General features: G+C 27.0%; 1 protein-coding gene across 1 annotated transcript; it reads right to left on the bottom strand.

Annotated features, from left to right (window-relative positions):
• Positions 1-2199: 2199 nt before the first annotated feature.
• On the bottom strand, positions 2200-7375 carry LOC126894395 (transcription factor 25). Its single transcript, XM_050665371.1, has 10 exons — positions 7042-7375; positions 6783-6974; positions 6497-6714; positions 5032-5117; positions 4837-4967; positions 4386-4579; positions 3360-3770; positions 3013-3265; positions 2772-2947; positions 2200-2696 (listed from the first exon to the last, which is right to left on the bottom strand). The coding sequence occupies exons 1-10, from the start codon at positions 7168-7170 to the stop codon at positions 2477-2479; spliced, it is 2010 nt and encodes a 669-aa protein (XP_050521328.1). The 5' UTR covers positions 7171-7375; the 3' UTR covers positions 2200-2476.
• Between the last annotated feature and the right edge of the window lie 9597 nt (positions 7376-16972).

Genomic DNA, 16972 nt, shown 5'->3' with positions numbered 1-16972 from the left:
ATAACTTTTTGAAAGATGTATGGATCAATATAATTTTTTTTTTATAGATGCATGATGTCTTTACCTATCATTTGGTATATATTTTTTTTAAATCTGACACTTTACCTGCCCACAGGGGGGGATTTAAAATGACAACTTTTTCACAAAAAATTTACTTTTTCAACTTAAATTTTGAAAGTGTTCCGGAAAGTCTGACACTTTTGTATATATCTTAAATTAAAGCTAATGTAATGTACTTTATTATACAAAAAACAATTTCGGACTTTATTTTATCTTCACGGTGAAAATAGCTACCGAATGCTATTATTGTGTGAAAATTCTCGATTTTATTTTTTACATTTTTAACTTTATAATGATATAACTTATTAAAAAGTGTATGGATCAACATAATTTTTTAATGAGAAATAATATTTTTTAATAATCCCTTTTTTATTCGACATACTTTATCTTAATCAGGATATTAATAAAAAACTAGCAGATTATGTAGCTTTTGGAATAATACAAATCAATTTTTTAAAATTAAACACTATCTAAATATTTGCATTGAAGCGTTTTTTTTTTATAGTGATTTTAATCACTGTCAGATATCATTATACTTGATCCAACTATGCCACGTCACCACTGTGCCGCGACCCCCTTATGCTGGGTTTTTTTTTATTTACTTAATATCTTTTAGAAGTAAAATATTACGCCGAACATATGGTTCTTTGGAACATCTAATTATAACTAGAACGCGAAAGTGCGAAANTTTTTATTTACTTGATATCTTTTAGAAGTAAAATATTACGCCGAACATATGGTTCTTTGGAACATCTAATTATAACTAGAACGCGAAAGTGCGAAAATGTGCGTAACGAAAGTGGGTGTGTGAGTGAAACATCGTAAGTGCGTGTTCGTAAATAATTCTGACAAATCAACTTGAAAAAGGGTTAATTTCATTACAACGTCATTGTTATATGTGGGATATAATAATATATTATATATTATTATTAACATATTTAAATTTAATATTTGTAAAATTGCTTTGATTTTTTTTAGTAAATATTTGACTATATATATATATATAAATATATTTTTATAACGGTGGAACGTTTTTCAAATGACTGTGAGGTTTTGACGGGATTTCCAAGTGAAATACTTACAAAGCATGTCGAATTCGAATTTTCTATTTAAATTGTTTCGCTATGGCCGTTCTTCTGGAGACACGATTTTTAATTAGTGTCAAAGGCCAATTTATAAGTGGTTTATATCATTTACATTATAATTTTCACGAAGACGCCATTTCTTTATTGTTTCCTAGAGAGATATGCGTTTGTAGTTTAACGACAAGATCTATATTTATATGAATTCACACATTGCTAGGTGTTGCACGATGAATTAAATAATCATCAATATTTACAGATTAATATTTGTGCGTCTATATATATATATATATATAGTCAAATGTAAAAAATCGTGCGCAATATTCATAAAATGTCTACGTGCAACGACTATTGTGATAAAATTATTAAATTTTTATTTTGTTCAAATTACCATGGACGCAGCCTGACAGTTAATAAAGCATATTTATAAATTAGCAACGATCAGCTGACCCTCTTTGTTTTCTGTGGAATGATAATAATTTTATTATTTACTTGGTGCACCTTTTGATTCTTTACATTTTTATTAAATCCAATCTTCTCTCCTTCTGCTCTTTTACCATACTTTATATTGTTTTATCTTAATGATTATAATTTTCTGAATTTCCTCATCTTAGTACCATGTTTCTTTGTTTTCTGGCATTCTAATTCTACTCTCATTATCGATCTCCTTTGCAATATTATTTAAATAAGCTGCAATCCTATTCAAATATTTATATTTTTATAAGCATTATAAGTCATTATTTCTTTCACCTTCTTTAAGAGTTATTCTTAATTTAGCCTTACAATTTCCATCTCCTTATCCTCGACTCTCTTCCTGTGTTCTACCTTTTTTACACACATTCTACCCACAACATCCCAACTTCACTACTATAAATTTATGTTACATTGTCCCTTCTTGTCGGGAATAACTTTATAATCTTTTATTTTCTCTGCACTTTCTCCCTTCCACATAAAATAATAAATCTGTGATATATTACTCTTATACTATAATTATTTTAATAAATAATATAATAATTTAAAAAAAACAGTAGAGAGTTGTTTAAAAATGAATTATACATACACATACCAAAGAAATATAATATAAATACAACTTAATACAATTGCGTTATTTTATATAATCTAATAAAATAACATTATTTAATGCAGGTTATAATGAAATTATAGTTAAATAAATTTTTCAGAAGATTAATTTAACATTATTGATAAATTAATTAGATAAAAGCCATACATGAGAAAAATCTATAATCCCAGTCTTCTATGTTTATATATATTAATTCGTAATAAAATAAAACAAAACATCATAGATCAAATAGAATGTATTAAAAACCTATCTATTAAGCAGTATCTGATAGTTCAGAATCGTCATCAATATCACCATCAGCAGGCACATTTGGTGCATGTACACTAGAAAGTAAATCTCGCATTGCATCTAATAATGAATTGACACTTTGACGTAAGTCACTTCTCATTTCTTCTATTTGTTCACCAACCATTGTAATAACTGGCCTTGAAGCTACGGTTTCTGTTTCTGATGTTATATCTTCTTCTATAGCACTAAAAAATATTATGTTAAAATTAATAGTAAATTATAAATAGTTAATTTCAAATTTAAATAATAATAATAGTTACTTGTCATCCGACAATGCTTGGAAGACTGGATTTAATGATCGGAAAAATGTTGAAAACAACGACTGATTCTGTACAGGACTCCTACTAGAACTATCATTAGTTGTTCTAGAATTGTAAAACGAAGTACCATCAGGAGGAGGAAATGGATCCATAATTAGAATTGGACTCGTGACTGCCTATTTCAAAATAATTATAAAATAATTTTCATAAAAATTAATTTTAAAGCAAATAACACAATTACCTCAGCTGGAGGCGCAATAGTATCACTCATATCAGATAGTAATAAATGTCTGTGTATGTTAAGAGGTGTCTTAGCACTAAATAAAGTTGAGCGTAAGTTTTCCATTGTTTTAACCAATGGATCTTTAGCATCTACTCGGTCTAAAACAATTTGTACATTGCGTTCAAGCCATGGCAAAAGTTGTACTTCTTTCCATACATGATAGCTTCTTGTCACATACATTGAGATTAGGTATGATAATGCTTTAGGTTGCCTATAATTCAAATATTTTATAACATGGACAAAAAATAAGAAATCTACATTTATTTAATTAATTTTTTTTTAATTACTTAAATATTATTTCTTACGTTTCATTAGCATAAGTTGTGAAAAATGGATGATTACTGACTCTTTTATCAGGTTGTATTGAACATTTGTCAAGTAATAGTATGAGTACACCGGGAAACATAATTAAGGATTCTTGTAACAATGTATGTGCAGTTTCAACATCTCCTTTTTGCCATTTAGCTACAGCTAGTGAGAATTTAATGTTAGGCAATTGTGTGAGATTTCGAATGGGATCAAATGCATTGACAAAATGAATAAACCAAGTATATTCAGATGAGCGAAGAGCATAAAAGTCTATACATAACACAATTGCAAGTGGATCATCCATTGGAGAAAGGGATAACAGAAGTTTGCAAAACTCTAAAGCTGTGCGGTAACAAGCTCTTAATCCCACAAAAGTCAAATGTCTATACAATGCCAAAAACAATGCCCTAAAAACAAATATATATTTATATAAATATAATAATGATTTTAACAAAACAAGATTACTGACATTAGTCATACATGTTTTCTTAATTTTTTAAAAATCAATTCAGAAACAAGTAGTGAAATTAATTTTATAAATTTTGTTTATACTAGCTATTTTAACAACAATAATAAATTAGTTCTATCAATGGACACAAATTAATTGTTTAGTTAGAAATTAAAATTTAAAAATCATTAAAAAGAAAAAACATATTATTTTATTTATACAACATTATAAATGCAAAGCAGCTCCTAATAAATAANTATTATTTTATTTATACAACATTATAAATGCAAAGCAGCTCCTAATAAATAAATTGTATCAAGTACAATGGTTTATCAAAATTCTTAAAAAGTGTTAAGAAAATATAATTTTACAATTAAATAAAACAAATATAAAACATTTTCTAAATACATATCATATAATACATAAAAAAACATACATAATTTACAACATTAAGAAGTTTATTATAATAGGTCTTACATATTATCAATGGTTATCAAATTATTAATGCACTGGTGTATAATATTGCATATAAGTAAATATATAATATTTTTATAACATCTAACTAATTACTTGCCTATTTTCATGTAAACGGTAATCTAAGCGGCATTTTCCATTTGATAAACTGAACATAGGATGAAAAGAATTTTCTAAAGAGTACAAAGCTTGTTCAGTTAGTTCAGCTGCTACTGGGAGATCTTCACTCAAACGAGCCCACTCAGTCATTTGTAATAGCACATCAACATGATATGGATGATTGTTGATTATATTCTAAAAACAAAAAAAATTTGTATATAAAAACATTAATTATTTCCAAGTGGATGTAAAATTGTATAACATTTTTTTTTTTTTAACTTAAATAAGTAGAATGAGTTAGTAATCACCATTTTTTTATTTAAATAATATATTTTATATGAAATTATTTAAATTGATGGTGTTATCTATCAAGTTTAATTGAAATAAATTTAAAAGATTTTTGTCGAGTACATTTTTACAAATTAAAATATAATATATTTTTTAATAATTACCACCAAATGTTGTTGAGACATGTTTGAGACAGCATCATAAAGTTGTAATTGAACTTGCTGATATTCTGGATTATGTTCAAATGCAAAGTACATTATACCGTTTTTAGTTTCAATGTATTTCATTGTTGATCCTAAAATATAAAAATCTTTAAAAGAAATTTCAATAATCATTAATTAACTCTTTTATTAGCTTACCTGATTTCCCTACAGGTGGCCAATTATCTTTAGGGGTAACAAGCCAAGTTGTCTTTAAATGATTTCTTCCTCTAAATTTTCTTTTGCTAAAAACATTTAAATAGTCAAGTTAATATTGAGTTATATTGAGAATGGAACATATCTAATTGATAACTTCTATAACTTTTAAAACAATTAACATTCTGTTGTAATTTGTTTTTAAGTATTCATGCATTCTTGGATTACATAAAGATTATATTTTTATTATTTGTTTTTAATAATAAAATGAAAAAACAATTTTTTTTTTTAAATTTAAAACTGTTTTTAGCATATTTATTACAAAAATGAATAATAGGTCTATAACAGTTTAAGGATAAGTAGTGATTGACTTAAAAGTATTTTAATACATAGTGATTATGTATCGAGGTTAGGTACAGCTCATACTAGTGTATATAGATTGATACCTTAAATAAACCTTAAGATATATCCTTGAAAATATTAGAGATAATCATTATTTTATTTATTAACAATAATTGATTCTAGTTGAGATGCTTTATATGTATAATTAATTTTCTGCAATGACCCCTTGTAAATCAACAATAAAATTATTATCAACCTTTTTTTAGTAAGAATAGTGCTAAGTACTGGCTTTCTTTAAATTTCAAAAAAAAAAAATTACAAATAATAACAAAATATTGATTGTATCACAAATTTAAAAAATTTTTAATTAGATCAGTTCTACTTTGTAAATCAGCGTTTTTTAACTTATTTATCACCACAGACCACATCAGCAATATTTTATAAGTCGCGCACTCCCTCAATTTTACGAAAACTAACATTTTTTTATTTTTTTTAAAAACATACTACATGGTAATCAAACAAATAAAGATAGCATACTGAATCAATATCCATAACTCAATATCAAATGGTACACATAAAGTATAAAATTTATAGTATAAATTATATATTTTTTTTATATAGCAACAATGTTTGTAATTGATATAATTATTATCAATCGCGATAATAATATTATTTATAAATCTGATTCCTACTTACTTATGAAAAATACTTATCAGTCGTTGGCAACAACAATAATGGGATAACCTTATAATATTATATGGTTCCTCAATAAGCCGTAATTTTTTCCACAATTTAAAAAAAAATATTAATTTCTAATAGAAATCAAAGAAAAAATCTATGACTGGCTCGCAGACCACCGGTTGGGAAACACTGCTGTATATAATACATAGTTATGAATACAAATATTATTTTTTTAATTTTGTAATAAAGAAAACTTTGCGTTTAAAAATGTTAGAAATGATTTTATATGACTAGATTAAAATTATATAGTTTTAAAAGTAAAATAATAATTTCAAAATCTATTAATGTAATTAATTATTGCTCAATTTTGTTTCTTTCGTAATACTACTATATTTAATATATTTAACAATTAATTATGTTAAAGAAGGTTTTTATTAAATACTACCTGAGTTCAGCTTGATGAACAACTCTTCCAAACATTTTTCGGAGCTCATTGTTTGGATTAAGATTGCGATGTTGCACAGATAAAATATTTTTGATGTAAATACATTCCTTGTTCTGAGCCAAATTACTTTGGAATGATGTTGCTTCTTCATCTTTATTCTTATATGATACTTCTCCCAAAATTTTATTTACCTCTCGAACACTTCTTTCTACTTCATCCTAAAATAACATTTCGAGTAAATTTAATTTATGTAAAAGAAATACAATAAAACTTCTTAAAATCATACATCAACATTGTCTTCACTACTTCGAGTATGAGATGACAACACTTTACATGACTTCTTCCTCTTTTTTTTTTTTTTTCGTCTGATGTTTTCTTTATCACACAACAAATGATCATCTTTCTTTTTTAAAGAGCCTGTAGTTTCATGATCATCATCTTCTTTTACTTCAGATTCTGACATTGAACCAACATTCAACTATACAATTTAATAAAAATATCTTAACATCATATATATAGATAAAGCAATAAAAATAAAATCTTACCAAATCATACATATTTAAATGTCTTTTCTTATTTACACCACCAGAACTAGTTTCAGTGTCATCACTTGATTCATCATTAGCAGGTGGTAAGTCTTGAAGACCCATCTTACGTAAAACTCTTGTTGACATTTTGTATTGAGTGATGTTTAAAAAAAAAAAAAATTTTTATAGAAGTTTCTTACATTATAAATACTGTAAAAACAATTATAATTTTTTTCTTCGAATAATGTTTTATTATGCTATATCAAATAGTGGATTAATGCTGTAAATGGTTAACTTTTAATTTGATTTATTTATTCAACTAAAAAGAACAATTCTAAATGCCACAACTCACAAGGGTTGAGTCAACTTTTTATCTTATCACTTAAAACAGCTGTAATTTTATGGTTAGGGAATTAAATTAGTTTTTACAGTGTGACCTAATACGACATTCTAGCTTGTATTACAATTAAAATAACACTATAGAGTGATGCAAAAACAATGCATGTGGTATTTTCACGGAAACTATAGTATTTTTGTAGTTTTTATACGTATTCATATAGCTCCGATATGGCTTAAGTTGAAGAAAAAACAAATAAGTTCCAATCATAATATTATGCAAAGGACTACCATTCAGATAAATTGTATTTACAATTGAAATAGAGTGACAAAAGATTGTATATTGTAGTAAATAACTGAGGAAGTATTGAATTAAATCGATTTTAGTATAATATAAGCTTCACAACAGTAGTAAGCATTTTTGAATTCTTAAGCAATATAATAATTTCATAAAAAAGGGAAATGCAGGGTAAGCAAATTAATAATGGTGGGAAAAAGAATATAAAAGGGAAACATGAAAAGTATAGAGAGATTGGACGTTTTGTCGCAGAAAAGTCGAGTTACGGGTTAGGTCGTTGGTGTGCGAATAACTTTGGTTTTGTACGACTTAATTAATTTTGTGTTATATTTTTTTATTATACTTTGACTTTGTGTTTTTACGTTATATAAATAAAATAATTATTTAAAAACCTGTACTCGAGAGTAAATACTTTACACACGTCGTGTTATTAAAATTTGTGTGTGCGTCAAGAGTCGAGGTTGGACTACTGGTCCTTTAGTCAATCATAACAATTAGTGTGTGTGCTGGCTAATTTTTGGGCTTAACCTTACTTTAGTAGATATAGGGAAAAGCTATTGTAATATACTTTAATTTGAAGAAAAAAAAAATTTGACTTCTGGATTTGTCTTCATGGTAAATATGACTACCGTTTTCAAAAATATGCTATTTTTGTATTAAAATTCTGTGTTTCGTATTTTATTTTAGTTTAATATACCTGACAAGGGGAGTACACTGATTTGCATAAATATTATATAAATAAAATTGATATAGCATAGTAAGTTAAACTTTGTAAAATATATTATATATATAATATATTACAATAAAATTCTTATTCCCAAAGTTAATATTTCAAGACTTTATATTTAAACGTTAAGTTCTTAATATAAATGACGGGTGGGATGTTTTACTTGACACTCGAATAATAAACTAAAGACAATTTATTCTATTTTTTACTAATGTCATGATTCTATTCCTCATGTACAAATCAAACAATTACATATAATAAGAACATTAACATAAAAAAAGGAATAACATCACCCAGCCACTTGACACTTCTACTGCCGCGTGATATTGCATTGCTTTGAGATCTCCACAACAAGTACTTCTTGGCCGACGTGAACAATCCTGAGTGCCACGATTAATTTTACAGTGACAAGATGCACTAACTCGCCGAACAACAGAAAAAGAAGCACCACCGGTGTGTGGCGCTAAGAACACCAACTCCAAGTATGGATTGAGTATTTAATAACCGTACGTTGGGGCTTCGCCTATACAGGCCGACACAAACCCAACAAAAGAAAACTATGCCAGATCACTGGCTGCAAGTCATTGGACTCAACGGTTCGATATAACGTCAACCGCGGACACAAACGTAAAGACAGCAAGGTGCCGGTAGTGCCGGACACGATTGTTATCATTACAATGAGAGGGGTAATGAGCGATTTCAAGCTATGTGGAGCTTGACCGGGATACACACATAACTTTTGAACATCCTCCCCCTTGGAAGACGACCACGTCTTACAATTTAAGTTGAAACAGTTGATCCATGGAATGGTACAAAGCACTACAGAGCTTGATGGCATGGGTGGATAACTAATAACAGATAATAACAACAATATAAAATATAAAAGAATCCGTATAACAAACACAATCAGTAATGATAACAAATGTATAAAACGGTAACAATGGTATAAATATAAAAATAAATAAATAAATACATGGCAATACATAACCACCAATAAACTTTAATCATATTAGACAAAAAAATAAGTACACCAAAAAAATTGTAAACAAATCCATATGTTAAGATAGAACAATTTTTTTTTATAAACAAGCGCAGGAAATCACCGATCACATCCTTTAAATAAAAATTAACTAATTAATAGTTATTTTCTCTCCCTCCGTGATTTTCCCCCTTTTTTTTTTAACGGACATGATGCAATACCTAAAGATAACGTATGAATATACTAAAATAAATAAATATACTAATAATTAATACAATATACATAATAGAAAATTTTTTACGATAGGTAGGTAACTTGACTATTTTAACTACAGGCCGCATTAACGTTCCATCGCTAGTACTTGACACGCATAATACATTTACTTATAAGTGATCGANCGAAGACGTACAACATACATATAGATCCGACACATATTCCAGATGTATTTCTTTTACTGTAAAACAAATAAATACAGCCACGTATACCATGTACTCCCTCGCCTTTCTTAATCTATGTTCCTTCATGATCATAGGTCCCGCAAAATCCACACCAACTCGGAAGAAAACATGACATTCGGAAACCCGTGAAGTGGGTAAATCGGCCATCACAGGCTGTGGATTTACTCCTGTCAACTTGACACGCATAATACATTTACTTATAAGTGATCGAATAAGTGTATTGACCGACAAGATCCAATATTGTTTGCAAATTAGCGATACTACGATGCGTGAACCGCATCGTGGATGAGTCCTTGGAGTAGACTCCTGTGGCACGCACTCAAGCACGTTTAAACGTTGTTTCAAGAAATTAAATAACTCCAGTACAGTCGGAAAGCGATTTAACAGCTGAGCTTCGAATAATTTAACCGTATGCTTCGGTAAACATCGTGACGCCATCGTAAATAAAATAAAATCTCCAAGATCTGGTAGTTTCATCATATTGAGTAACGATACCCTTTCATCAAAAATCACCAGAAATTTATGTAGATCGGTTAAAGACTCGTTAGACGATTTCGGCGCTGTTAATAGTTTTTCTATTAATGACGCGGCGACTAAACGTGGCTTATCGAAACACGCCTTCAACGTAGCCCACGCAAGTTTATAGTTGTCACCTGAAACTGGTATTCCATTTATTGCTGCTGACGCACTACCCTTTAAACACCCGGCTAAATAATAAAACTTTTCTATGTCCGTAATATTAGGGCGCTGATCCACAGTAGTTATAAAACGATCATAGAATGACAACTATTCAAAAATATCTCCATGAAAGTTAGGCAATGGTATGTCAGGTAACCGCGTAAACGCTGTGCTGGCCGAACTTTGTGTAAGTGAATAATTATTAGTCAACGACTGTTCAGGTCTCCCTATCACAGACGTTTCCGGAACGACTACGTGCGCATTTTGATTATGATGTTCTACAGACTGATCATCAATGTGTTCAGGTTGTACATATCCTCGTTCATGTTAAAATGAACGGAAAGGAGATTAAAAAAAAAATAACCCAGCACAGGGGGGTTGCGGCACAGTGGTGACGTGGCATAGTTGGATCAAGTATAATGATATCTGATAGTGATTAAAATCACTATCAAAATAAAACGCTTCGATGCAAATCTTTAGATAGTGTTTAATTTTAAAAATTTGATTTGTATTATTCCAAAAGCTACATGATCTGCTAGTTCCTTATTAATATCCTGATTAAGATAAAGTATGTCGAATGAAAAAAGGATTATTAAAAAATATTATTTTTCATAAAAAAATTATGTTGATCCATACACTTTTCAATATGTCATAGCATTATAAAGTTAAAAATGTAAAAAATAAAATCGAGAATTTTCACACAATAATAGCATTCGGTAGCCATTTTCACCATGAAGATAAAATAAAGTCCGAAATTTTTTTTTTTGCATAATAAAGAAAATTGCATTAGCTTTAATTTAAGATATATATAAAAGTGTCAGACCTTCCGGAACATTTTCAAAAATAAGGTTGAAAAAATTTTNCTGACTTTCCGGAACACTTTCAAAAGTTAAGTTAAAAAGTAAATTTTTTGTGTAAATGTTGTCATTTTGAGTCCTCCTTGTGAGCATGTAAAGGGTCAAATATAAAAAAAATATATACCAAATGAAAGGTGATGATATTATGCATCTATATAAAAAATAATTATATTGATATGTTTATTTTTGAAAAAGTTATGGCACTTTTAAGTAAATAAAATTGAAAAAATTTCGAAAATAAGCGATTTTTAAATTTGTAATTTTTTTGGAGGTTTCCCCCATTTACGGGGAACGAGGGAANATTTTTAAATTTGTAATTTTTTTGGAGGTTTCCCTCATTTACGGGGAACGAGGAAATTTTTTTCAATTTTTGAGGGTAATGTCTTCGACTAGATACGATTTGTGATCTTTTGACGTATCATTGAAAGAAATCGGTTCGGTGAGAGCTGAGAAAAAGTGGTGACAGACGCAAAAAAAAAAAATAAAAAAAAACACATCTTAGTAAAACCAATACTTTCTCAGCTTCGCATCGAAGCTAAAACTAAAAATACATTTATATATTATGTATAGAACGTTTGAAAATTTATTATAAAACATTAAATAATCATTTTAAACTAGTGTGAATTTTGATATTGAGATATATTCTTTATTATTTTGAATATATCTGGTTTTCTCTTGCATGCTACTCTTAACAAGTCGTCAAGATGTGAATCAGTAAGCCGATTTCTGTACACATTCTTTGCATATTTCATTTTAGAATATGAAGTTTCACATAAATATATTGATGTGAACATTGTTAAAAAAAAGTGAGTACATTTTTGTATGGTTTTGTATTTTCCTGGCACTAAATTCCAAAATTCTATGTACTGTTTTTTTTCTCTTTTTTCTTTGAAAGTAATTTCCAAATTTGTATCATTTTTCAATTCAATAAATTTATCAAATAATTTTGAAATATCAGATACAATTAATGCAGCTAATTGTGTTAAACTACTAAATTTTAAGTGCCAAGGATTTTCTACTAGTAAAAAGCAATTTTTCACACTTCCTAAAATCTTTTTTTAAATTCATTGGATAAGGCAGCTAAATTATTTTTAATTATTATATTGTTTGGTTGAGAAATGATAATATCATCATATAAATAATAGATATTGAAAAATTAGATTCTAAATTAGATAATAATGATAACATTCTTCATAGTAAAATCTTTTACAAAAGTTATCAATAATTCATATTATATGAATCTTTTTCTTGATGATATAAATTTAAAAATGTTATAATAAATCATGACAATATTATTTACACAATAACTATTTTAAATTAATTTGAAATGCGATTTAACACAATATATTTTTAAGAACGCAAAACAAAAAAATGAATTATTATTCAATTTTAATAAAAACAACAGCAAGTGTATGTTTAACAAAAATTTAACATAATGCACAGTCAAAATATAGAATTCCTTTATTTAAATTAGAATTTATATTTTTTAAGTTGATATCATATTTTATTAATAATATGGATTCAGTTATAGACTTTTTAAATTATATTACTCATAATTTAATTTTCATTCTGACCGAAAATAATGACAAATGTGCAAAAATAAAAGTTTTAATAAAAAAAATATTATAAATAGGAATAAATCAAACAGTGACAGTATGTCATATTACATTTCTCAATAATAAACATAATCTTACCATAAATAATGATTCATAGTTTTACATCCACGTTCCCGATTCATACAGATAAAATTTTTTTTTTGGTTTTACAATTCAGGGTTTTTTCTTTTGTATATCACTAGACACAATTACTCCGTTTCTAATGAACCAAATTTTTTTTACAATACGTAAAAAAATTACAAAATGTATTAAGTTCAAGCAACCGGGGCCGCTGTTTTGAAAATTTCTCCTCTATTCCATTAATAAAGGAAAATGTCCCAAAAAAGTTGTTAAAATACACTCAATTTTGATATTTTTAATATTCAATTATTATTGAAATAACTTTTCAAAAACTGGGAGGATAATTGCGAACATTTTTTGATAAAATTTCAAACAAGTTACACATTAATCTTTAATAATTTTTTTTAGAGCTGCTTTTAAATAATGTTATCATTGATTTCAAAATTTTTGGGAAACTATCAATTTAAATAATTTTCTTTATTATCTATGCAAGAAATCTAAACATTATCACTACTGGTTTCTATTATCAGCTTTAAGATTTATAAGTAAAATAATTAAGTAATAATTTAACTAAAAAAAATGTTTTTCTTTATTAAAATCAAAACGATTTTGACTTCATAGAAAACAACAAGCATTGTTTCTAATTAAAAATAAATGACATAACACATATAGTACGATTATATTAAAAAAAACCAGCATAAGGGGGTCGCGGTATAGTGATAACGTGGCAAAGTTTGATCAAGTAAAATTATATCTGACAGTGATTAAAATCACTAACATAAAAAAGCTTCGATACAAATCTGTAGATAGTGTTTAATTTTTAAAATGATAGGTAATTATCTCATGTATCATTAAAAAAAATGATATTGATTTAGTCATTTTTAAAAAAGTTATGGCATTATAAAGTTAAAAAAATAAAAAATAACTTGTTAACAAAAATCGTATTTTTTTCATTAACTTTGATGTCCGTTTTCACCATGAAAACCAAATAAACTCCGAAATTTTTGTTTTCATATTTAAGTATATTGCATAAGATTTAATTTAAAATGTATATAAAAGTGTCAATAACTCATGAAAATGATCAAAAATTGAGTTTAAAAACTTTTACTTTCTACATACATTTTTAAGTTTGGACCCCCCCCCCCATATGAAGGGAAATGGTCTGATTTAAAAAAACAGTATGTCGAATGAAACAAGTATACAAATAATATTTCTGATGAAAAAATTGTATTTTTCCATGCTTTTTTAAAAAAGGTATAGAAATATAAATTTAAATATATAACATTGAGAATTTTAACACAAAAATAGCATACGGTAGTCATTGTCACCGTGAAAACAAAATAAAGTCCCACATTTTCTTCTTTTCCATAATAAAGTATATTACATTAGCTTTAATTTAAGGTATATATAAAAGTGTTAGTATTTCCGGAACACTTTCAATAGTTATGTTGAAAAAGTTGTCATTTTGAATCTCCTACTGTGGTAGGTAAAGGGTCAGATTTAGAATAAAAGTATACAAAATGATAGTTTGAGACCTAACATATCTATCTAAAAAAACTATATTGATTTGGTCATTTTTAAAAAAGTTATGGCAGTTTTAATAANTGATAGTTTTAGACCTAACATATCTATCTAAAAAAACTATATTGATTTGGTCATTTTTAAAAAAGTTATGGCAGTTTTAATAAAATAAAAATTTCGAAAATTAGCCATTATAAAGTATATTTCATTAGCTTTAATTTAAAGTATATATAAAAGTGTTAGTATTTCCGGAACACTTTCAAAAGTTAAGTTGAAAATGTAAATTTTTTGTGAAAAAGTTGTCATTTTGAATCCCCCTTGTGGGCAGGTAAAGGGTCAATTATAAAAAATATATATACCAAATGAAAGATNAAGTAAAGGGTCAAATATAAAAAATATATATACCAAATGAAAGATAATGATATCATGCATCTATATAAAAAAACCCAGCACAGTGGAGTCGCGGCATAGTGGGGACGTTGCATAGTTGGGTCCAGTATAGATTTAATCTGACAGTGATTAAAATCACTATCATAAGAAACGCTTCGATGCAAATCAGTAGATAGTGTTTAATTCTAAGAAATTGGTGGATAATTACAAAAGCTGCATNTTTTTTGGAGGTTTCCCCCATTTACGGGAAACGAGGGAATTTTTTTCAATTTTTGAGGGTAATGTCTTCGACTAGATACGATTTGTGATCTTTTGACGTATCGTTGAAAGAAATCGGTTCGGTAAGAGCTGAGAAAAAGTGGTACAGTCACAAAACAAAAAAACATAGCATAGTAAAAACAATAACTTCTCAGCTTCACATCGAAGTTAAAAAAAAAGTATAAAATGTTATGTAGATCATAAGTTATATGAGTTGTCAGTTAGATCCGTTCCACTCTTTATATAAATGACGTATGATAACAGTAATATTTTTAAAGAAAATTCGTAAGGCATAGTTAGTCAATCGCCCGGTATAGTAATCTTTATACTAAATAACTTCATAATTACTTATGCAATTATGTCGGGCCTATTTTATAACCATTAAAGTATTAAATATTTCAGTTACATTTACACATACAATCGCATTGTAAATGATATTTGTGAGTATTATCATTATGTATTTTACGTGGTTTAATTTTTTTTTTATAACTTTTTATGAAATCAAAATTTATAATTTATATGAGTTTGAAACCAATTTAGATATATTTGAATGGAACAGTAAAAAACACTAGAAGTGGCTTCATATTACCTTCAATTGGTAAATGATTAAAATAATTTTTTTCAAATAAATTGGTGTGGATAAATTGCCTTTAGTGATAATATATATATTGCTATTCAAGAAGTCGATATTTATTAAATAGTCTGAAATAATTATTAATACAATTTAATAAATGAATTGTATGAAAAAAAAACAAAAATTTTGATTAAAAATATATAATAAATAGCATAAAATTAAAAAAAAAGAAACATTTCTCTAACTGTCAAATATTTGTTTTATATTTATTGACACGACGCTTTTTAAAAAATAATGTTTGGAAGTAAACCATATTCGAATTCAGAAATATTGAAACAAACAATTAGTTTAACAGATTTTTTGAATAAAAGACCAACTATTTTTCAAAGACTTTAAATCGTTTACCTTTATTTAACACCCTTTTATGAATTGATTATATTTATAAAATATTTTATTTTAAATTAGAGCTATTTTTTTCAATTTCTAATCAAAATATACAAAAAAACTTTTGTATACTCAACAATTTTATACTCAAAATATTTTTATCGAGTATGAAATTGTAGTAATAAAAATAAGCGTATATAACGTGGGTGTACATGGGTATATGGACCAAGTTTGGATATTTAGTAAATTCGTGAGCAACGAGGTTCTATCGGGATTGTAGTATACGAGGGATTAGAATAATAAAGACAAGTAGATATAAAATGAAATTATTAAAATTTCTCTTATAGAGGTATTATAAATGACTTAACTGGTAAGTACCTGATATAATACATGTAATATAACATGAATATAAATTTCTTCTCACGAAGGGAGACTATAGTGATGGGATCCTTAATATATGTTGAAGTTATTGAATCCAAATGAGATAAAAATCAAATGATTTGAAAATTTTTTTCTAACTCAAAAAAAATGCATAATGTTAATTGCCACGGGCGGATTTGAAACTCGTACCCTATGCGTGAAAGACACAAGTGTTACCGACTTGGCAACTGTTAGTTGCTTTCGTCGCACGATAAAATTAGTTATGTGGACTGAAAAAAATGGTTCAAATTTAAAAGTTACTTTTTCGACTTTAAAAAAGCAAAACAATTTAAATAAGTTTAATTTCTTATGTCTTATGAACTTTATTCTATGTCAATGAAATTATATAATATTAATGAAAGTCAGTTTATTCCCCTGATATTTTAAAAATTT

The sequence above is a fragment of the Daktulosphaira vitifoliae genome, unplaced genomic scaffold (assembly GCF_025091365.1).
Source record: "Daktulosphaira vitifoliae isolate Bord-2020 unplaced genomic scaffold, ASM2509136v1 Scaffold_1, whole genome shotgun sequence".
Lineage (NCBI taxonomy): Eukaryota > Metazoa > Arthropoda > Insecta > Hemiptera > Phylloxeridae > Daktulosphaira > Daktulosphaira vitifoliae.
The sequence above is the reverse complement of the archived record's forward strand: the minus strand, read 5'-3'. Positions and strand labels throughout refer to the sequence as shown.

Coding starts and splice junctions, on each gene's coding strand:
- LOC126894395 (XM_050665371.1), bottom strand. CDS start 7,170: ATGTCAACAAGAGTTTTACGTAAGATGGGTCTTCAAGACTTACCACCT. Junction 6,975..7,041: donor ATTTAAATATGTATGATTTG/GTAAGATTTTAT, acceptor TAAATTGTATAG/TTGAATGTTGGTTCAATGTC. Junction 2,697..2,771: donor CAAGCATTGTCGGATGACAA/GTAACTATTATT, acceptor AATATTTTTTAG/TGCTATAGAAGAAGATATAA.